We start from the raw sequence: 25,244 nt of genomic DNA, 5'->3' as shown, positions 1-25,244 counted from the left end.
CATGTATACACTAAGTTTCAAGAAAATATCTTCAGGCATTCAATAGATATGGTGGAAATAGTGAAATTTTATGTATTTGACCTTGACCTTTTGACCTTTGACCTTGAGCATGTGCACCCAAAAGTTGATAGGCACAACTTCACCCCCTAATACACATACATGCCAAGTTTCATTAGGATACCTCAACAGGTTTTGATAGTTACCTTGTCCACAAAATTCATTACGGACGGACGGAAGGACGGACGGACGGACAACCCGAAAACATAATGCCTCCGGCACCACTTCGTGGCGGAGGCATAAAAACAATAACAAAAATAACAACAACAAAATACAACACCTGCAATAGAAGGACAAGAATGTAGAAACACAAAGGATGCTATGAATGAAAAGAAATGGATAGACACATGTCACATCCCAACGGAAAAAAGTGAAGAAAAAAAGTTAACAGGAAATGGGACAAGCAAAATATAGCATACAGCAGCTAGGAACAGCATTGCACTTATCTAAGCATTAAAAATAAAAATATGGAGCCTGATCACTAGATGAACAGTCAGGAAGACATTTAATCTGTTTTGACCAACATTATACTTGTTTATAAAAGTGAATGTCAATGCAATCCACAATGAAAATTCTGCCAACATAGCTCTACCTTTCACAGGTATACATTGGCAAGAATAAGCCCTGACAATAATAAAGTAGAAAATAAACCCCCCCCCCCCCAAAAAAAAAAAAAAAAAAAAAAAAAAAAATCGAAGTCTAATCACATTTAGATATAAAATAAGATAATGAAAATAAATGCTGTTCACATAAAAATTTGGCACATAAAATGATGATATTCATTCTTTCCACATACAACAAAACGAGACATTAAAAAAAAATCATTTGCATACATCTAAACGTGTGGAACTGCTGGTCATCAGTATCGTCCATCTTGTCCACTGATGTGGTCAGTCCTTATGTGGTTAATATCCAACAGCTTTGGCCTTGTTGATGCCATCCTTCAGGAATTTGGCATAGTTGGTCACCAGCGGGTCTGTAAATGTGCTGCAAAAAGACACGGACAGCATACATCCAATGAACTTGTGACTTCAGCTACAAACTCACAACCCTTCTAGTTTGTTTGGCTCAACTTTTCAATGTGCAGCGACATGTGCAACCCATGAGGCTATTCATTCCCTGGGTAGTAAAAACAGGCACTATACTGGAACAGTTTGGTTGATGAAAATAGCTTATCAGAACATGTCACTGTTAGATCCTTACTTTCCCATATGCCCGAAAGCATTAGCAAAGAAGTCCAGCAAGCCTGTTCATTTCTAAAGAGATGGTATAGTATTGGTTGAGGCGAGAATTCAGCTTTTATGTTTTAGTGAGATACTTAGAAATCAATTTGTAAAATGCTGAAAGGGCATACAATTCAAAGAGGAATTAAAAGTTTATTTGCTGAAAATTGGTTTTGAAATGCCTGAGATATCCAAAAACAAAGTAAGACAAAGTGATCCTAATAAAAGGTGGGTCCCATCTACTGCTTGCGGAGACACTAAATTGCCGACATTATAATCTATAGAATATAATTCACAGTACATGCATGCTTATATTAGTCTGACAAGTAACAAAATTGATATGACAAAAATTGGAAGGGCCAAATGATGACCTTTCCTTTGGGATTATTCATCCTTTCTTCAGCTGATTCCCCGTTCCATAGTCTGCATTGTTCACCAACTTCGTTTTTCTCTTTGGTTTCCTGAATCTTCATTTCTCTCTCCTATCTCCATGATTTTCCAACCTTCAACTCCTCCCTTTTCCCCTTCCCTTCTATTTCATCTTTCTCCTCCCAACGATGTCCGAACATCTTACTTGATTCTCACTCTATTCTTCCTTACCACTCTCTCTGTTCCCTTTTCTACCGTCTCCACTAGTGCAACTTCAACTTCCAGCCCATTACTGTCCCCACTCTTCACTTTTTGCCCTCCTTACAACCCCCATGTTTCGCTTCCCTCCTCAATTCTCCTCTCTCTAGGCTCTGCCAAGCAACGATCCGGATAAGGACTACATACACATGGTATTACCGCAAACCTAACAAAACTGTGTTCAGTTGCTAAAGAAGAAAAATTAATATGTTCAAAACATCCTTACTTTCACCCCCCCCCCCCCCCCAACCCTCCAATGTGGGGTTCTGCCATATGCAAATGCCTTCTTGTTTCAGATGCATTATGAGATGACTAGATAGCAAGCTGGATCTGGTCTGGGCTGCATCTAGCTTTCAGGACCAGCAGTGACAACATTCACTAATGTGAACAGGATGGCTAGAGGAAGAAGCAGCACATGCGGCAGAGCATGTCAACCAACTATTAAAGGGGAAGGCTAGTAACTGATCAGTGGGAATCAGTGGAAATGCTGGGAGATGATTGTTCCAATCCTTATGGGATTCATTCAAGAGTTCATTGTATATCTATGGTTGTGTGAAAATGATTTGCTTCAGAACGGTCTCATATTCAAGTAATGTGCAGATTAATGCTCCGTCACTGACCAGGGACGCTAACCTGGAAGCATTAAACTGCACATTACTTGAATATGAGACCATTCTGAAGCAAATCATTTTCACACAACAATAGATATACAATGAACTCTTGAATGAATCCCATAAGGATTGGAACAATCATCTCCCAGCATTTCCACTGATCAGTTACTAGCCTTCCCCTTTAAACCCAGGTCATGTCTTTTATCCAGAAATATTTCTGGAAGGTTTCTTTGTTTATCATCATGTGACCAGCACATTGCAGCGTCACAGCGATGATCCATGACTTGAATGGCTGCAAATCAGTCTAATTGAGAACATGTAAACTCTTTGCATGCCAAATTCAAACTGAGGAAAAGAGTAGTGATGAAAAAAATGCATGCATTAATTGCATTGCATTGCAAACAGAAGCGACAGTGCTACTGAGCTATCCCACAGTGCATCTGTGACAGGGCTAATCAATGGTACCTTGAATACCTACACATATACATACACACAAAGTAAATCAATTATAGTACCATGGTGCACTGGTGATATTTTTGTCAATTAAAGTCCTCTGACTGAGGTGCACCTTCAAGAAAATTAATTCACCAACAGTTCAGATTTTTTGCATGTTTAATAAAATGTGGCTAACAAAAAAAAAGAAAAAAAAAAAGGAAGGAGAAAAAAAACATGTTCCTAAGAAGATGCATGGACACTTACTCCATGATGCCTGCATTATCTGTGTTGCTGGCATCCAGAAGATCATTGGCATTGATGTCGTGGACTACGGTTCCATTTGGAAGCAAGACCAGCATTACCACAGGGAAGCTGTTACATAACAAACACACAAACAACCAATCAAACATGTGACTCTAATGTCCTATGTCTGATGAGTGATAACCAAATACAGGTGCCCTATGCCATTACTCTGCAGGCTTTTAAAATTGTCAGTTATGTGACAGTGATAAACTAGAAATGTCGCTACAGCGACTGGTTATACCCCCGCCAAACAACATTTCATAAGCTTTGGTCAAAAAACTGAGGAAGTAGTTAAATCCGCAAGATCTTTCCTTGATCTTCTGCCATTAATATGCCATTACCATGGCAACATACTTTCGGGTACTGTCGAAAAATGCGTCTTGCACATCTACAACCAAAGGCACACATCTGTACCAAGTTTCATGGAAATTGGGCAAAAACTGAGGAAGTAGTTTGCAACACAAAATTTTCCATCATTTTGGCTCATAATATGTGAGCTGTTACCATGGCAACATACTTTTTGTCACTGTCAAGAAATGTGTCATGCTGACCTATATCCTAAGACAAACATTCAATATGAATTCCATGAGAATTGGAAGAACACTGATGAAGCAGTTTTGCCATGAAGCATTTTGCCCTATATTTTACCAATAACATGCCGTTACCATGGCAACGCACTTTTTGCCACTGCGGAAATATGTGTCTTGCACATTAACATATTCAGATGAACATCTGTACCTAATTTCATAAAAATTGATCAAAAACTGTGGGAGGAGTTCGCGACGCAAGATTTGTACCCATTTTTGCCCATAATATCGTCTGTTGAGAATGAGAAGGGCGTTAAGTTATCTTGAACACTATGGGTTTTGTGACGACTTAACGCCCTTATCATTCTCAACCGACGATATGCCGTTACCATGGCAACGTACTTTTGGGTACTGTCAAAAAATACGTCTTGCACATCTACAACCCAATCTGTGCCAAGTTTTATGGGAATCGGTTGAAAACTGAGGAAGTAGTTCGCGACGCAAGATTTGCAACGGACCGACCGCCCGACCGACCGCCCGACCGTCCGCTGATTCCTATATACCCCCTTCAAACTTCGTTTGGCGAGGGTATAAAGAGTGCCAAAAAAAAAGGAGTTCTAAATCAGCACATATTTTGTTCTGAGAACTGGGTAAACAAAAAGATTTAATTCTTAAAGTTCACCTTTTTCAAAACATCATCCCTCAACCCTGATCACACAAAGCTACCAGGTGGTATTTTCTTCCCACACAAAAGTGTGGTGGCTGCCCTTTAAATGAAACAATGCATCAGCAGGAAAACTGTTTTCCAAAAATGAAATTGAACCTTGATCAATAACAGGAGGCTATGGTCGTTTGAGTGCCGTAAGTACAGGAAAGTAATTAAAATTGGCTCATCATAGTGGGCATTGTGTTTGTGTAACATACGTGACACATGGAATATGTACCTCACTTGTCTGCAGCCTGACATTTTCCTTAGTCAGCATCTCACAAAGAAATAAAAAAAATGACTGTTCTTCTGACTTCAGTGCCAAGAATAATGGACACTACAGTCTTTATACATTTCTTTAGCATTTCATATGATGTACCATTTGCCTTATTTCATATGTATCTAACCCACTGTTATGACATCATAATGCAAACAGTTTTAACAGCCTATTTCAAGACACTCCATTAGACCTGATGAAATATTACCAGGTAGGATTAATCTTTGTATAGGTAAATATAAAGAATTTAAATACCTTCAAGAACTGAGTTTCAATTTGATAGTGGTACGAACTCAAAAAACTCTCAAAATGTCCGAGCCTTAACTTGGCTGGGACATTGAACCACACCTTGGGTACTTTCAGTTTCTGCAAGCCTCATGGGCTGATGTATCCTGTTTCCCTAAGGCATGTGGGACACAGTGTTAGACAACATTTAACTCTCCACAGATCACTGTCTTAAAATTCTAAGACTATCACAAGATCATCTTGCTTTAATGACACTGCACCTACCTGTACTTTTCTAATGACAATGTAGCGAGACGCGCATACTGGGGGTCATACTGGTTTTCCTGGACGGCCTCCAGGTCAGCGACCAGGGACCAGCTGCTGACGAAGTGGTCGCCAAGCAGCTTGAGGACGGGCGGACTTTCGAGAGACGTCTCCCGCAAAGTCCGCCCGGAACCTGGGCAAAAATGAAAGCGTGATGGATAGTTGTATTAAAAAAAAAAAGGACAAGGAAGTAATCACTAGCATCCTGACTAATATTTGTAGCAAAAAATAAAACAAAAACAAAACAAAAGAAATCCTGCTGAAATAGTTTGTAATTACAGGTACAGTCAAACCTGTCTACAGCGACCACCATCTACAGCAACTACCTGCCATATGCGACCACTATTTTAAAACACAATTCGCCCCCAAGAGAAAAGCCATGTTACCAATCCTGTCTATGGCGGCCACCTGTCTACAATGGCCACTCTTTAAACCTCCCTTGGGTGGCCTCTACAAAGACAGGCTTGACTGTACTTTTTATCATGAGGGTAATGGTATCATGATGCTGATAAGGATATCAACTCAGAATGCAAACTGACAATCAAGGCTCCATACTGATTAAGCAGGAAAACTAGAGATCACAGATCTAGAACCTAAAACATAGCTGAATTCCACAATATTGAAAACAGTGTCCAGTACACTACTTTGTAAATTTGTGGTCCCGACCATTTCTCGACTTTAAAAAAACAAACATGAAATCAAGGTGGCCACTGCAGTACTGGGCAGTTTACAGGTGGACTGTGCATTGGGCAACTGGAGAAATGCAACACAAGTCTAGATACTTTGGGAATATAAGATGTCCAACAAAAGCATAATCAAGGTTTTATGATTAAAAAGCTGAATGAATTAGCGTCTGCACTTGCTCCATCTCAAAATGACAACTCAATTATCTTATTAGCCCTATATTTTCATGCTGTTTGAGTTTTCTTCACAACTGACTTTTAATGAAAGTTTTTGAGCTTGCAGCCGCATATTTACATTCAAAAAGATAAATATCCAAACTTTCTCACATTTTTCTGTGAGAAATTAGATGGAAAATAATCTACAGCCATATCCTAACTGCACATGGTGCATGTTGATTTGGCTGTTGACTAGAATAACAGACTTCATCTGACTTATCCCACAGTATATGGGATGCTGTCAAAACTTTGGTGATATCCATGCCAGTGTGATCGATCTATTAACCGTAACCAATGGACGCTCCTGTTAGAAGAGACTTTGATCTCTCTCTCCCTCACCTCAGCAGGACTGGTCATCTAGTGAGCCCCAGAGCATGATGTGATGTACAAGCCTGTTACTGGCCTGAGCCTGCTTGAAAGCTTGGTCAAGTGGCAGGTATTCAATCTGCAGAGGGAGGAATATAGGAAATGAGTAATACAGCAGCAAAAAATAGAAAAGACATCTCTTTAAGGACTTCACGTCAAATAACCCACCACTAGCTACGTACTGTCAGTGAATAAGCTGCTGTGTAAAATCACTGGCAACATCCTGTCATCATGACAAAGTCTGATATTTCAGAAGGGAACCCCCCCCCCAAAAAAAAAAAAAGAAAAAAAAAAAAAGAAACAAATACAGTAAAATTACACTGATTACATTGACTGGACAAACCATTATCTAGTGGGCAAGTTTGACCTCTTTAATGTAATGAAGGGATGAAATTGTTAATCAAATGATGCCCAAAGGGGACAGATATGGCTTTGAGAAGAATGATACCCACTTTTTAACAGCACAAATATACACGGCAAAATTTTGATATACTCATCTACCAGTGCATGTCATACTCTTCTTCTTTTCTTATGTGCCTTTGTGATATGTGAGCCTATATTGTGGCTACCGTTTGTGGAAACAAACCCTGCTGGATGTTTTCAAGAATCGATGACCTTTTCGGGTCAGCCACTGTATATCATGGCACCGATATGCCATTCACTTCGGAACTACGGGAATGTTTGGCACAAGCCCAACTTACACCTGGTGGCATAAAGACCACAAACCAAAACCTACAATCGTACCCCACACATTTTCAAGGACAAAGTGAATCTTAAAGTCAAATGCTGTGATGCAATATCTTCATGCATAATCTTCACTGCCTGGGCCCCATTTCAGAAAACTTGCTGTCAGTGACAACTTCTACATTTCTGTGACAAATTTGCTCTCAGCCAATCAGATGCAAGAATTTCAGTAGCTTGTAACAACTATCACAACTTGTCACAGATAACATGTTTTATGAAACAAGGCCCTGATACCACTAGCTGCAATACATGGTATTTACTGTGATATTGAGCAAAAGAGAAGGCATCACGTTGTGATAGAGAAAATAAGAAAAATCACTTTTAGAATGAGAGCAGAAAATCCTGTTGTACCTACAAAAAAAAAAATACAGAGGGTAAGACTCATCTCGCATTTGCAAATTAATCTCTTTTTAACTTGAACTGTGACATCTGTAAAAGCTCATTACATAATCTATAACAAAAATCTTCCTATTTCACATTTTATAAGCACACCAGTGGGTATGCTGCCCTTACACTTGCATATATTCACACTGCACTGCCCCTGCAGTACTGCATGTCAACATATACCATCTAGTGACACATGTCCCTGTATACTTCACTCAACATTCTGCTGTTTCTCACATCCAGTTTAATCCTAATGCAAACTGGTGTGCCATACGTGCCGTACATGCATAATTACACCACGCTGGTGCCAAAATTAAGCACAGTTCACATACTGTTACAGAATTGCTATGTACAACAACAATTTTGGCCGGTAACATAAACAATTCTGCAAATTGCAGTTACCACAGCAGCGTACCATAATTATAGCAAGTGGATTGTTGTTCATCCAAGGACATCATCTGGGCCCATTACAGAAAAAGATTTGGCAAATTGAAGTTACCATGGCGATCGCTTAAGCGCTAATGGCTAATTGGTCGTTTCCTGGTTCCCTACAGTGACTGCAATTATTACACCATACATACAATGATTGCATGCCTGCTATGACATCAGCCAGGAAACAACCAATGAGTTTCGTCGCAGTAACTGCAATAAATTGTGATTTAAAATAACTGCAAACGTCTAGATGAAGAGGGTCCCTCGTTCACACAATTCCTCCCCCGCCCCCTCGTCGTCTTAGGCACACAATGGTGCACGAAGGAAAGAACCTATCTTTCATGCCTTGACACCTCTGACGGAAGATGCTTCTATCACAGAAGCAGAGGTGACATGAATACCTGTCCCATTTCTACATGCTCCCCGCTGGTGTTGTCTGGCAAGGAAGATGATTAACCCATGCTTTCAGCATACTGATTCAAGCATTGTTTAAAATACATTAAGAACTATTTTTTGATGACTTATGAACTTTGGTTTGGCACCTATAGAAATCCTACACCACAAATTCAAATTGTGTACTACTAATTTGTCAAAGGTATGTGATCTAATTGTATAACTAAGCATAGATTTTGAGAGACGTTGATACCTCTTTTTGTGTGTTTTAGCAATCAGTACGATCAAATGTTTCTATTTAGCATGGTGAGAAGGATTATTATTTTTTGTTTGTTTCTAAGAAGAATTAGACTCAGATGTTTGCAATAGCTACTTTCTTTACAAATAATAACGCAACATGCATGAAATAAAATGACTGTTCGAGTGTGGTTTTACACTGTAACATTTCTTTACTCTACAATGCAATCAGCACGACAGAAGGGAGCTACTAAACAGCTCATGACTACCAGGAAGTCAAAACTCAGTCTCGTGAAGTTCTCCTGAAGTATTTCTTTTTAAATAGAAACATACCTCTCCCTTTCCATCACACCCACACAGATCTATCACGCAATTACAAAAACTTTCTAAGTAAAGTACTGATACAGAAATTCCTCCCCACCTTTTTGAAAGGGTACATCTCCACTTCTAGCAGCCCGAGGGCCTCCTCCATGCTTATTTCCTGATCCCATGCTATGTCCTGCCTTCTGCCGACCGGCTCGATGGGCTTGGAGGGCTGGAAGAGGACATCCCCATTCTCAGCGTAGATGATGACCTGGCTGGACGGCCTTGGGACGGTGAGCTCCATTTGGGGCATGTAGCCGATGTCCACCTCCATGTGCTCCACCTCATTAGGACCATTCATCCACTCCATGTCTGCCAAAGTGACCAATGTCATGATACACACAGACAAAAGTGAAAGAATAACGAATAAAATACCCTCACCATAACAACAAAGAAATATGTGAGCAATGCAAGAGCATTTAATGTGTATTTCTCACATAAATAGATAATACTCACATACAGATGGTGAACTTTCACTTCAAGTTGTAAGCTAACTTCGAGGATAAGCTCTTGTCTTCTTAAATTCTGCATACATCCATACGACGAAGCTTATCAAAGGTAGCTTATCATGTTGACAAGCTCCTGCTCAAGATGTATTTTCTCCTACTCGATATTTAAGTTTCTCCAGGTCAACTTAAATTTTGTCATGTATATCCAAAATTAGGTTTGATGGCACCAGAGAGCATCAATAAACCTAGAGATTCCAGGGCCCTAAAGCCAGCCCTGGATCCTGACCACAGAGGGACCTTGCACCTCGGTATGATGCAATTTTTTGAGTAGACAGAATCTCCAGTCTTCTAGGGGCCTAGTCAGGAGAATCTACGCTTGAGGTCAGTCTTTGATGAGACCAAAGTGTAAAGACCTCTTCACATGTAACCGATCATATTATGTGCATTACTGATACTGCTTTGTGAAACAAATGACTACTATTAAAGGTAAACATATGAAAAGGTGACAAAGAAGAAAAAGAAGCAAAACAGGAAGGATGAGGAGAAGGGAGGTAAAGAAGAAAAAGGTATGAAAAAGGAAAAAAATGATAGAAAGGAGGGACAGGGTGAGAAGGTAGAGAAGGTGAAGAAGAAAAGAAAGAATAGGAAGATGTCTGCTAGCTCCACTCACCAACATTGAGACTCTTGTTGGCAGGCACGTACATGTGAAAGTGCTCAATGTGTGAGGCATCCTTTCTCATGACTATCTGACCAGTGAACTGAGCTGGGGTGAACCAGAATGGATGGTTAGGCGGCTCATTCAACTGGAACTCTGCATGAATTCTGTATGCGTGTATGTGTGAGAACCCCAAAACAGAAAATTTGCATCAAATGGCTTATCACAATCTGGATCTGGAGATGCATGCCAGCGAAGTGATGAATAACAATGAAAAATAAGAATTTCATCACACAAATTTTGTTAATTACTTTTAGACACAGCTGGGAGTGCTGTAGCTCTGGAACTGAGACCTTACCACTTCAATCTCAAACAAACAATAAGTGACCAAATAGGTCTTGTGTCCAAACAACAACTTAAAAATTCTTGGATAATTCCTTAGAAAATAACTAAATATAATCAACTGCTGATCAAAGGAGATATTGCTTTGTAGTCAGTTTGATATTTTTTGTTTCTCTTGCTTACTGGGCATCTTGCACCATGGAGCCCTGAACTTTATTTGATGACAGAATGGCACAGTTAAAATTCTTTTCGTCATTCAATAAAGTAACAATTGCCAGAAAAAAAAAAAAAAAAGAAAAAAAAAACAACAACAAACATATATTATATAAACATACTGTATACACCATATACTTGGTGAGTCTAGTTTTCCATGAATCAGGACTTCCCAACAATTCCAGAAGTTGTTAAATTCATGATGATAGAGTATAGTATCACTGCACACCTTGTTCATGTGCTGTGTATTGCGTACCAACACGCACTTACGTATGTGGTTGCTTTCATGTCAGGCTCAGAGTTAAAGGGATCGTATAGTTAGTTTTGGTTGAGACCTAATTTCAGGTTTCTAACATTTTTTGGTGAGATAATGAAAAACCTCTTATGAAATATGAAAGAGCATGTACTTCTATGAGGAATTCAACATTTATTTGATGAAAATTGGTTTTGAAATGGCTGAGATATCCAAAAAAAAAAAGAGCGATTTAATAAAGTGTGGGACCAACACTTTAGTACGATCACTTTGCGTTACTTTGTTTTTGGATGTTTCAGTCATTCTAAACTCAATTTTCATCAAATAAACTTTGAATTGCTCTTAAAATGGTATGCTCTATACTATATCATAAGTGTTTGCTTGGTACCTCGCAAAAAGTTTAAAGCCCAATTCTCATCTCCACCAATACTGTACCATCCCTTTAATATTTTTGCAAGTTCTTAAATTCGCAAATAGACTGTAGCACCTGACACACATAATTTACAAAAATATATACCCCACAATAGTGTATGTAGTATTTAAAGTCATATCATTCATTCTTACAGACCTGAACACAATGTCCACATAGTCTGCATTCTGAGCTCGAACGAGTGCCACGGTGCCCTGGGGGCCAAAGCGGGAATAGACAAAGGGCCTTGGGTGGAAGAGACTCAGCAAGCGGTGGATGAGAACCGCCTTGCCATTGACCCGCGGCGGATAGTAGCGGTTGCTGGACAGCTGGTTGGTGAACATGTTCAGCTTGGACTTGACGATGAAGTAGGGCTTGCCCACTGCGAAGGCGCTGCTGTCGGGGAGGAAGGAGCGGAAGGTGCTGCTGGGAAAGGCCGTCACTTTCTCCGTCGGCTCCTTCCATCTGTCCAGAGTCGCCAGAGATGACCTGCTGCTCTGTGGGTCAAATTATGCACAAATTTTTGAGCGAGTGAACAAAAGGAACCTGGAAAAGTACACACACCTTTGTCCAACTCTACAAACACTTTATCTGTTTGAAACTATCTTTGAGAGCTAAACCTCCATCTTTGACCAATCGTATACAGTATAGGACTGCGAGATCTACCCTGACAAAATTGCAGGGTTAAATTTTCTATCTACACTTTTAACATAGGGAAGCTATTCAGGTAATGTTATTTCAAGTAAACTAATGGGTACTTACCACTAGATATGATTTGCAGTGAAATGAGGAGAGCAACCAATTCAACGGTACACTGGTATGCAAAATTTCAATATACCTACATGTAAAGGCAAGGCTTAACACAGTGGTGGCTTGATGGGCCAGGACCACAAGGAATAGATGTTGGGCCACCATTACTTAATTTTGTATTTTTTTTTTCTACTTTCTGTTCACAGGATGTTGTATTCAAATTCTTTGATTAATCCTGCTAATTGCTTTAATGTTTGAATAAATAATCTTATTAAAAAAAGTGATATACTGTATAAAATCTTGCCTGACATAACAATAGCATGGAATTTGTCACTCATGTTCATAGGATGAACTTGCGTAGACCACATGACCAGAATGGTCCATCAACTACCTGGTAACACTTGGGGAAAGCACCCATGTTATTATTTTGCATTGAATGTATGAACAGTCTCTTTCTATTTATATTGCCAAATGCCACTTTAACTGTAAGGTGGATGTGCAAGCAAGCACCAAAATAAAGATTAATTTAATCATCACATCACAGATGCTTATCTAAGTGAAATCAATGTGCCTGTTGGTACAAATGACGCCTTTTTGTTTTTTCTTTAATATGCACAGCAGAACAGCAGTCATTTTGAGAAAACCAAATGGGTCCAAAGGAGTTGTCTCATACTGGTCACTCTTTAATTTCATATAGATCTATTTATGACTATTGCCAATGCTCACTTATATGTTTCAACAGGATGAGTTATTCTGCGATCACACATTCTCTTTTTAATTATTATTACATCCCTAAAACATCCATTTACTCCCATCCTGTGTCATAATTAACTACATTGCTGGTAAATGCAGACATGATATGCACAAAAGACTTCACGAAGAATGTACAAAGAGAAGATATTCATTGGGTACTGTACGTAGACTATTTTACAGGATCTCCAGACACTAATATAGGTACACTTCCTGACTATGATGTGCAACTCTCACTTTGACACAATTAACACTGTAAGGGAATCATGGCTCCACTGCCATAACAAGGATATAATGCTTCACAAAAAAAAAAAATAATAAAAAAAATAGACTTGGATTAAGAAGATTTCCTCTGAAAATAAAATATCCACTGATTCATGGAGGTTTTTGGGCAAGTCATCATGATACACTTGTGAGTGTGGTAATTTGTAGCTGCCATCAAATTTACACTACACAGTTTTGCAAACAGGCATGGATTGACAGCAAGTTTAGATATTGTCCATAATATATCTCATGTTTGGAATTATCATGAAATCAATCTAATGGCAACTGCCATAATTTGTACTCAATTATATCAACTGTAATGCTGTACTGTAGATTTACTGTCAACATCTTTTTTGTTCGTTTGTTTGTCTTTATGTGTATGTTGTGTTGATTAAATTCCTAAATATCATTTCAGACCTGTTCTGTCACAAGGAAATTTCTCTTTCCCAACCACTGCATCAAGGGCAAGAGAGAAAGAGAGAAAAGAGGGAGAGATTTCCAATATCTCTAAGAAATAGCTTGGCTTACAGCTGATATACCATACTGTCTTGTAATTGTTAATGCTGCAGTATGTGGTAAACTTATGTGAATTCGGCAATCTCATACAGGAAAAAAAAAGGGGGGGGGGACATGTCACTTGTAATCAAAGAGACAGACTGACAAAGATTTCCAGGTGTACTACCAGGGCACTGTTTTATGAAAGTTGTCAGTCTCTGACAATTTCAGTTAAATCCTTGGAATTGATTGGCTGAGAAGCTCTGGTCACTGACTGTTACTGTTACTATGGTAATTGTCAGAGGCCAACAACTTATCAGGGCTGACAATTTCCATGAAACCGGGCGTGCCCAGGTACTACCATCAGGAAAAACACAAAAACCACACACACACACACACACACACACACACACAAAATGGCACATATCACAGACCTATCATGAAGTGCTGTGGTTATTTTGCTACAGAAAGTATCATCTTTTCATTATTGAATCGACACTGCTGAATTTCACAATATATCGTATATTACTATGAGAGAAAAATATGTTGCCAATTTAGGGATCAGTCATTTAAAGGTAGATATTGAGAATTTTTTGGAAATTCTGCATCCAAAGCAATAACAAGTCATACAAGGATACAGCATTGAACCACAGGTATGTAAGTTAATGTCATAACTGCTCAACATTCACCCTATTCCCTCACTTTTGACATCCATTCCCCTGCCTTCCCCCTTGTCATACTGTACCATGGGACATTTGACACGCAGTGTCAGCCCTGACTCACTGAGAGTCTGTCAATTTTGTCAATCATGATGCACACATGATTGAAGGGGCCTACAAACCTGGTTTTACATCAAAGGCACTTACCTGTTAAATGTACATTGGGCACTCGCATTAGCTGCCCACTCTTAACACTGTAAGGAAATTCCTCGGAACATTCTATTAATAATCTACATCATAAAGAGTTATGTCAGAGAGCTACATTTTCATATTGTTTACATGAAACTGTACTACTCTACATGCAAATTCAACATGTGTAATCTATTTCAATGAAGAGAATTTGTTTTGCAGAGAGAATGCACATGTATATTACAGACATTTCTCTATTTCTTTTTTTTTTTACTCTTTGTTGGCAAGATTGCTTGCACAATCCAAATTATTCTAAACACCAATAGAAACAGAAGGAACCAGTCTGGGATTTGAACCTGTGACCTACTGCTTAATGGGTAGTGGCACTACAAACCGAGGTGAAGCCAGTTCATGGCAAATGGGAACTGTTTTTATGATATACCAGATATGAATTGTCATGATAATGTTGAGTATGATGGTAGATTGCAATTGTTCTTCCCTTTTAAAAAAAAAAAAAATATCTCACCTGGCACCTGGCACATGAAAACATTTTGCATTAACCCATCGTAGACAAACTGATTTCGCAATATGCATTTCCAATTCACCCCAGCCTGAGAATACTCAGGATTAGTCTTCAACGGGTTAAGCTTTGACCATAACAGTTATCAAATGAAATGCTATCACCATCACACAAGACACTTCAAATCACATGAAGGGAGGAGAGATGTGCACCGCATTTAAAGGGTGTGTACAGTTCTGGTCGAGGTGAGGATTTAGCTTTTAACGTTTTGCGGGATATTTAGAAACCACTCTATGAGATGTCAAAGAGCATGCAGTTCTAAGGGGTATCAAACGTTTATTCGATGAAAATCGGTTTTGAAATGGCTGAGATATCCAAAAACAAGGTGAAACAAAGAGATCCTAATAAAGTTGTGGCATGTCGCCTTTTATTATTAGCACTTTTTTGGATATCTCAGCCATTTGAAAACCAATTTTCATCAAATAAACGTTGAATCCTTCTTAAAATTACATGCTCTTTCATATTTCATAAGAGGCTTTTCATTATCTCACTTAGGAATGTTCAAAACATGAATCCCCACCTCAACCAGTACTGTACAGTCCCTTTAATGTACACTTGTATGGAGCATGACAGGATGTTTCTAATTGGTGGAGGCTTCAGAAGTTACATAGTCTACAGGTAGTCGGTGAAGAAATCCTTTGCCTAATTCAATAATATACTTTTAAAAAAAGTTGCAGGTGCACTGTGTTGGCGAGTACTTATCCCTAAAATATTCTAAACGTAGCAAATTTTGGCTTACATACACAGCCCACTCATGAGCTCTCATCCTGTTTTGAATGATATTGATGTATAACAGGAAAGAGGAAATCTTTTACAGTTGAAACAGACATAGCGTAACCGAGAAGTGAAGGAGGAAATAAAGATAACAAAAAAGATCCTATGGGGCTGGAGGCTCACCCGCATGACATGATAACTTCAACCTTCATGCAAGCAACATGACAGCATGTCAACAACAAATCATTGTCTACATTGTGCACAGGGATCCTTGGAACAAACTTTACAAACTCTACACTTCCACTATTTCTGCATTTGAAAGTAATGAAACGGCTAATATTTCTCCGGGGTATATAATAGAGCTACCCTTCAAAGTGCCATGAACAACTGTTAGCTTTCAGTTACTTAAGTTTCTACGCACACTTGTTTAAAATACAAGAAAGACAAAAATTCTAAAAGGTTAGGGATTGACAGGCAATGTGCAATGGACAAAGAGCGATCGCAATAATTGACTTGGCCACATGGCTCAGGTGAGTTAAAACTCAGATAGCCAGCCTACATCTACAAAACAGTGAACGCAGCCGACTATAGAAAAGAAAAGCAAAATATCTCACCAGAAATGACATATCTTTGGTCTTCGACATGGTCTCTTGGCGCAGTGGCTGGAATGCTGTCTCTACAGTCAACACCTCTTCGGCAGGGTCAATGTCCTCATCCCCGTACTTGAAATCTCCCTTCTGGAATTCACAGAAAACAGAGCATTAGCAAAAAAAAAAAAAAAAAAAAAAAAAAAAAAATGAATGTTAGTGGGCACAGTTTGAGAAGTTCACATCCTTTCATGGACATTTTTGTATGGATTCTTCGCATGTACACTACCTTTTGATAATTGTAACATTATGATATATGTAGAGCATGTAACAATTATCAAATGCACAAAATCAGCAGAAAAAATGTACAATACAGACAATACAGAGGTCTGCAAATTCATCATTGTTATAAAATATATTATTCAGTACATCATCTGTTCCTCTATCTTGATACAAAAACAGACCACTGATGGAACATTACTACTTTTGATCATTACAAAATTCCATAACAAAACCAAGGAGGTTTAAGAGATGGAGTTCCAACTGGCTGTAATTATTTAAACAGCTGCTATTTTTCTATTGATGCACAAAAGAACTCCACAGGTGCACTTGTGCCTTTGATGATCAGGGTTCCATGCCGCCGTCTTTTTGAGCAATCTGAAGATTCATTGTAAACTCTAACATTATATCGTCTATATTCTGCTTGTTTATTTGTCAAATAGAATGAATGTTCTCTTAATGATAAAGCATATGAAACAAAAGTAAATCCCGTCCAAGATTACGGTATGTGCAAAAATGTAAACCTGAGCTGTATGTTGTGAAAATATTTGAAACTGTACTCTCACTACAAAGCCGATTTTATCATCTTTCCGATCGCTTCCGACAAATGAAACTGATATGGTATAATTTTCGAGTATAGTTCTTTATTTATTTATGCATTAGATAAGTGTAAAGTCATGTAAAAACAAGTAATCTTGATTTTCATTTCATCAATTTTTGTACAATTTTTATTCGCACATCCCTGTGCCTGTACTGTTAATGTGCTGCTTGCTTTCTAAGGGACGGCGAAAAGGAATGCCATCATAAAGACATATCTTCCTTTGAGAGTGACGAGTCATGATGCAATGCCACATGAATCAATTGTCTTCCTATCTGTGAGGAAGCTCCAGTTTAGCACATACTTCAAATATTTCTGAATGGCGGCATGAAACATGGGATCAAAGGGAATGAGACTGTTGTTACTGTACTCCATTTCTCAAACCTCCTTGATAAAACACATCTCCTATGGCAGTGATAGGTTATCTAGTGACAGTGACCTGAAGGCCTTATCACCTGCACATATCAGCCTGTTATTTTGTTTGACCATTTCACAAGGATTTCTTGTGACTATCTAGAGCCACGTTTTAACAGACCTTACTAGAGGCAACACCCTCTAATCCATATGACCCAGGTTTGATTCCTGTGTAGCTAAGCAATGTGTGTAATCACACTGTCCCCTCTGGTACAGGCAAAACACTCGGGTGCTGTTCGTTATTCCGAAGGTTCGATATTCCGAAGGTTCGTTATTCCGAAGGTTCGTTAATCCGAAACAGGCAAATTCTCTATACCTAAGAGGTTCGTTAATCCGAAAATGAAAAAGGGTTCATTAATCCGAACATTTGTGGCGTTATTCCGAAGGTTCGTTATTTTGAAGATTTGTTCATCCGAAAATGAAATTCGGAAAAACGAACCTTCGGAATAAGGAATCTTCGGACTGAAGAGCCTTCGGAATAACGAACCTTCCGAATAACGAGCTGTAACCAAACACTCAGTCCCTCGAGGACATAATAGAGGTTCTATGAGAGAGTCACAGCCGCGTGTACAGAAGATCCCATTTCATTCAGTCATCGCAAAGAGCTGGGTGCATAACCTGGTAAAGTGGTCTGCCTCTTATCTAACTGGACCCTATGGAAGACCAGCTAGTGCAGCTGAATATGGACTATCCATTAGTGTCCAGCCATCTTCTAGCTCAGATGGAAAATGAAAGAAAACAAGCTAATGTCGGCTGGGACTCAAACCACATGCGTTCATAGAAGCCTGTGGTCTTCATCTTTCTTAACCCATTGAAGACTAGTCCAGAGTATACTCGGGCAGGTATCTAAGGGAAATGTGTTTTATAGCACAGCCAGCTCTTCCTCAACAGGTTAAAGACCCTGTACTGTGGGGATTCATGGTGGGGGAAGGCGAGCCCAGTTTGGATCATAATGTTTGAAAATCCCCGTAACAAATTGTGTACAGCTTCATCAGTGATCTCTATGCAAGTACACACACAGCAGCAAAATCTTGACTGGAGTCGACGGTTAGCGATGAGTGTACACTTTGATGCACGTCATCGCTGACTGGTGCTATTCGTGGTTTTTATATGCACCCCGGTGGGCAGTGAATGAATTGAACCATCCAGGTTTCCCCAAGCTACTCAGCACTGGGTCTTTATCCTTTCTGAAAGAAGACTGAGAAGCTCTGTCAGACTATGTAACATTGAATCACACTACGGTACGTACACAGCAGGTTTGCAATAAAGAGCAGGTTTGCAATAATGAGCATTCTATGCCCATGGATCTGGATTGATGATCATCAACTTCTTGAAGCTAGTATCTTCACTGCCTTTAATATCACATCATGACTGCAAATGAACCCATTGAAGATGAGTCCGAAGAATACTTGGTCAGGTGTCTACGGGAAATGCATGTTACAGCAAAATCAGTCCGTCCTCAACGGGTTATATGATGTTTATGTACAGATTCCAAGTTGCTAAGATGCAATATTTCCATTGCTGAAAGAGGTCTCTTCTTTCTGATGCAAGCCTACTGCATTCCAATGGTAATTCTTCATTGGTGGCTGTGTTCCATGATCGTCAAACAAGAAGTTTAGTCAGTGCTTCATCATCATTTTGCATGACATCAGACTCAGAAAATTCAATAGATTTATCTCCGTCATGACTGTAAACGCATGCATTTTGCACACTCAGAACAGGACAGCGTTTGAAACGACAGACAATACATTGTCAAACTGTGTTCACATGGTTACGTAACATTACATAACTGAAGAGCTGAAAGTGCTACCTGCACGCAGCAGCGTTGGTTGTGTAGGGAGGGGGACAAAATCTGCTCATGCTTGGATGCCCACATAGAAATGTGTGCACAATCATACAGAAAGACCAGCAATGTTTGGCCTAAAATGTAACTATAAAGACTTTGGTATATTGACCTTGTGTAGATTGTGATGAATTTTGAATGTTTCATTCAATAGCCAGTCTCAGCTTGATAAAATGTGATTCTTCAGACTGTGTAGTAAAAGTTGAGGAATTTTGGTGCAACATAGCTGAATAAAGAAAGAGTTTGACCTGCTTCCTGTGTCATCATCTGGCTCATATATAGACCAATTTCTCAAGGAGAATTCCTTATTAAATCATAAATCCTTCACAAATTCATCATGGGGTGATTTCTTGAACACAGACAAAACATCACTGCACAGACGATTTCTTTCTCTACACAAATCAGGGAAAATGCACTTGGGCAAGGTCATTCAGACTTTGCTGGTCTGTGATTCATAGTTAATTAAAACTATCTTACTCTTTTGAGGTTTAAGATGTGATCAAAGCAGATCTCAATCGGCAGCATTTTCCACTGAGCCAAGAATGAGACCTAGCTGGTGGCTATGAATTTGTCTGGGCACCGTCTGTTATGAGTGATATGAATGTGCTCACCTTGGCTTGGGCATGATGATCACCTGTTGCTGTCAAAAGACTAGCCCCTACACAGCATGTGATTCATATTTGGTCATTTACCTCCCACAAGCGTCTGATTTTAACCTATTCACCCAAATCTAACACTTTGTTCCGGTACCTCTAAACATATTGATATCATTCCATTTTTAAAAGTAATTTGTCTAAATAATTGAACTATTAATTGTGAAATAAATTACACTGTATTCCATATGTCCCCTCCCCCCCCCCCCCCCCCCACCCCAGTGACCCCATGGTGCTCCTTGTACACAGTAACTGTGGGAGCTTCGCGTTCCGGCTGTTCGCAGTTAATGGCACTCCTGTGCTGTGTACAGTTGTAAACTGTGCATTATCATATAAAAAAAAAAAAAAAATCTAAAAAAAAAAAACAAAACAAACAACCTAGACCATCTATGACAAGGTGCACGTGCATTCAATCATCATGGCCGGTGGAACCGTGGGGGCTGTGGGGGCGGGGCTTGGGCCCCCACACTTTCTGTGCACCATACACAGGAATACATATGAGGCGTCATCACTTTGGCCCCCACACTTTTTTTTAACCTGGAAGTACTTAAGTGGCACTAAATAGAAATAGATAGAGATCTTCAAGTGTGCAGTGTGCGCATAGGGTTATGTTCTTCCAGTGAAGCCCCCCCCCCCCCCCCTCCCCCCAACCCCGTATGGGTAGCTGCTGCGGTTACCCCCCACTTTTTTTTTTCGCTTGTTAGCTCATGAAATCCGCCAGTCCTGTTTATGTTGTGTCAACATGGTCAATGCAATTGTATTTTGTTTACGGTCATATCAAGGAGGTGCTAGAGAAGGAGAGACAACTACTGCTCCCCTTTGAAGTCATGCGCGGCGCCGCCGAGAAGTTATGCGTTCAACTACAGGTGTTACCCATGTGCTTTGACAAAAGAGAGCATCAATAATCGGGACTAGCGCTCTCACATCTAGAAATACTTGCCCCTACTGCAATTCGCTCTCTCTTTCAATGTGATGGCAACAATGAATTTGTGTAACTTGAATTGGAGCAGCGAACCAAAATGCAGTGTAAAACTAACAATTTTAACAGCAAATAGTTTAAAAGCATGCTGGAATACGCTTTAGCGGAGTACTGTATTTGAAAGATCAAAATATCCCAGATTAAAAGATTAAAAAACTAACATGCACAAATATGCGCACTATAGAAAAATATTAGGATTTTAAGAGGGCCTAATTTTCATTTCATTTCGATTTGCGCATTACGAAGAAACTAGAAATACATGTTTATAATATTGAATTCTTTCCTAAACTATTCTAAATCAATTCGAGTATTTCATTTAAAATCTTACGGTGAAATAAAACTTGTAATTCAACGAAAGGTGAAATGCGTTCTTCGTCTCCGAACTTCGTCTTGCAAACCAGAGCGGTGCCGAGCATGACTTCAAAGCGTAATGGAATGCTAGACATCCCATTGTAACGCCTTGAACCCAAACATGCGTTTGCATGAATTACGAAGAGTTGCCACTCCATCTCTATAACACCTCCCTGGTCATATGAAGTGTTGGGGGCGCCGTGTTGGGTATTGAACCCTATTGAAACTCAAACACATACAAAAATTACAAATAAATGCCCAACTTTAAATTTACCTCTGTCTCATCAATCATGTCCAACCGCTCCAACAGGGGTTCAAATTCAATAACGTTGAGGTACCCATCACCGTCTCTATCGTACGCCCTGAAAACGTTCAAACCTTCCTCGCCAACACTCAGCTGCATATCCTCCATAACATATCTGTTGTGTATCATCCTGCTGACCACACGACCTGCTACCGCCGCCACGACAGCAACCATCAGCGATATCACCACCACGGTCTTCCAGCCGCATCGTGCCCGCTTGTGGCCTGGGGGAAGTAGTGGGTAGTCTGTCTGAGTCGAGGTGTTGACGACGGTTTTCAGAACAGGGCTGCCGTCATTCGCCTCCTGTCCGCCATGATCTGGCGGCCTTTTTCTGCTTGTGAGCGGCATAATAACCAGTCGACTACATCATCGAAGGACATGTAATGACTGAAAAATACAGTTCATACCACAGAGATTTCGAATGGGGCGATGAACAAAGTCGCTCACCGAAAGAATAGATCTGACAAAACTAGCGGTGAGCGTACGTACTCTGATCACACGCTGCTAGCTAGCTAGCTAGCTGCTGCGCTGCTGCACGTTTGCCCCATAAACCCGGAAGTAAGCAAAATCTCTTGTCATGATCTATTCTCGGTTCTCAGACCTATTTCCCCCATCCGCTACGAGAAAGAATTATGAACAATCATGCCTGCGGATGCCACTTTACTATTTTTTTTTTTTAATAGTAGGGCCCTACCTGACGTGACAAAGCATGACGAACAATCATTTCGTAGTTTATTTGTTTGTTTGTTTTTTCAGGGAGGTGGAAATTTCCATTTTATGGTTGTTTCTGCATGCCATTCGGGGGGCCGGGGGTATATGGCTTTTGGTTTACTGTTTTCTTTCTCATTTTTGGTTTCTACAAATGGATTCCAATTCATCATCTGTTGATCGGTCTGACAAGGCTGTTAGGTTTCCTTTTCTTTTAAATTTTATTTTCATCCTGTGTAAGTATATGCCTATAAAATGCAATCACATAATGAATCTTAGTGTTATCAAGTGCGAGCGTTAGGAATATATTTACTTGTATATTATTATAAGCGAAAATAGTAGCGGCCGACGACCACTAAAAACAATTCCTAGTCTCCATGAGAAAGAGCGCGTGTTCCAAAGAACCTGTGAATATAGTGGCCACCAATTTTATTTTTCTTTCGCTTCCCTTGGGTAGCCGCTATAGACAGGTTTGACATACTAGTATTTGTTAATTCATTTATCACTCTTTTTTTTTGGGGGGGGGGGAGGGGTGCAGCTGTGAAACGTGTGCCTAGTAACGCGGCTTGTAAAACCACGTCAGTGGCATGTGACAGGTCGAGCTGACGCCATCGTAACTTTAGGCCCAGTCGGCCTTTGATGGAATGAATATTATACAGATAAAATAGATATAGATTTTCAAAATTACTTATCAATATTCCGCTTCAAATTTTGACTTTTTTTTTTGCCAAAATGAAATTATATCAATACACTTGTAGAAAGGTCTGAATAGAAGACAACATGCGATCATAACCAGTGAACCTCTGGGATGTTTCAGTATCATGCACTAGCTCTCCATCACTCAAAAGAATATGCTTTTAAAGGACAAGTTCACCTTCATACAAGTACATGTGGATTGAGTGAAGGCAACAATATTAGTAGAACACATCAGTGAAAGTTTGAGGAAAATCCGACAATCCGTTCAAAAGTTATGAATTTTTTAAATATCTGTGCAATCACTGCTGGAGGAAAAGACTACTACAGTGTATGATGTCACATGCGTACAACGATATAACGAAAATGAAAAGAGACTTTCACAAAACTTGGGTTGGCTTTTTGAATAAAGTGCACATTTTCTTCGTCGACCTGTTACTGACTTATGTTAGGGGTAATATTATTCCCCCTGACTTCTGAAAGAGAGAAGTCGAGTGTTCTTTTATCATGTGAGAAGAATGAGAATATCTTGAATTTTCTTTATACTTTCTTTATATGACATCACAAGCTATAACAGTCTTCTCCATCCAGCTGTGACTGAGCAGAAACTTCAAAAATTCATAACTTTTGAACGGATTGTCCGATTTTGCTCAAACTCTCACTGATGTGCTCTACTAATATTGCTGCGTTCACTCAATCTACATGTCTGATACGACAACCAACCAAACAAATGAGCGAAATATTGGAAAATGACGTCATTGTTGATAAGAACTGTTATAGGTGCTTTCCTCAATGATGTTGATTTTCTTTATAATTTCTTTATATCGTTCTGCACATGAAGTAACATAACAAGCTGTACAATCTAATATTGCCGCATTCATTCAATCCACATGTCTACGAAGGTGGACTTGTCCTTTTTACTTTTCACTGTCCCTTCTTTTAAGGATGATGGGTACATTGATACTGGTATAGTGGGGATGCGCGAATAGAACTAAAAATCAATATTAGGTTTTTGACCATACATGTCTAATATGACATATAAATGAAAAAAGAACTATAGGGGGCCGACTTGAAGATAATACCATATCAGTTTCATTTTGTCGGCAGTGATAGGAAAATAACAAAATCGGCTTTGCAGTGAGTGTACATTTTCAAATAGGCCGACTTTCACAACATACAACTCAACTTTTGCACATATTTCTTGACGGGATTGTATCGCATGCTTTTTCATTGGATGAAATTTCATTTTCGTTCACAAATTAACAAACACAGTAGTTCATGATAACAGCGTTCAACTTTAATTAACATATTGCTCAGAAAGGCGGCTGCATCGAACCCCGATCATCAAAGGCACAATATTGCACCTGTAGAATTCTCCTGTGCATCAACAGAAAACTGACAGTTGTTTGAATAATTTCAGCAAGGTGGAACTCCATCTCTAAACCTCCTTGGTGTAGCTGATAAATGTGTAAATTGTAAAGTCAGACCTGTCTATAGCGGTCGGCCAAGGGAGACGAAAAAAGTGGCCGTTATAGACAGATGGCCGCTAGAGGCAGTTTTCTTTTTATTTACGCTTTTTTTCTCTCGAGGGAATTGTTTTTAGTGGCCGTAAACGGCAGGTGCCTGCTACAGACAGGTGGTCGCTAAGACAGACTTGACTCTTTTTTTTTTGTATTGTTTGTAATCATGAAAATTAATAAAATATACAAATACAAAAAAAAAAGAGACAGACTTGACTCTATATTACATCATTCAAGGTCAGCGGTTTCCGACGCATAACGATTATGAATATACACACACTGCTGTATGGCCATCTATCGCTGGTCCTCTTCAAATGGGCATCAAGTCCCCACATAAGTAAAATCTGTCTTAGCGGCCACCTGTCTGTAGCGGGCAGCGTTTTTTTTTTTTTTTTTTTTTTTTTTTTTTTTTTTTTTTTTTTTTTTAGACGGCACAGATTGGGGCATGGCGCGTATTAAA

The 25,244-nt window shown here is 39.4% G+C and overlaps 1 protein-coding gene across 1 annotated transcript; it reads right to left on the bottom strand.

Annotated features, from left to right (window-relative positions):
• Positions 1-805: 805 nt before the first annotated feature.
• LOC140226785 (selenoprotein N-like) lies at positions 806-22,284 on the bottom strand. The gene is made up of 9 exons (XM_072307214.1): positions 21,834-22,284; positions 16,470-16,592; positions 11,614-11,951; positions 10,253-10,404; positions 9,192-9,445; positions 6,554-6,659; positions 5,277-5,448; positions 3,218-3,325; positions 806-1,044 (listed from the first exon to the last, which is right to left on the bottom strand). Exons 1-9 carry the CDS (start codon positions 22,209-22,211, stop codon positions 963-965), a joined length of 1,713 nt encoding a protein of 570 aa, XP_072163315.1. The 5' UTR covers positions 22,212-22,284; the 3' UTR covers positions 806-962.
• Positions 22,285-25,244: the final 2,960 nt, after the last annotated feature.

The sequence above is a fragment of the Diadema setosum genome, chromosome 1, assembly GCF_964275005.1.
Source record: "Diadema setosum chromosome 1, eeDiaSeto1, whole genome shotgun sequence".
Taxonomy (NCBI): domain Eukaryota; kingdom Metazoa; phylum Echinodermata; class Echinoidea; order Diadematoida; family Diadematidae; genus Diadema; species Diadema setosum.
The sequence above is the reverse complement of the archived record's forward strand: the minus strand, read 5'-3'. Positions and strand labels throughout refer to the sequence as shown.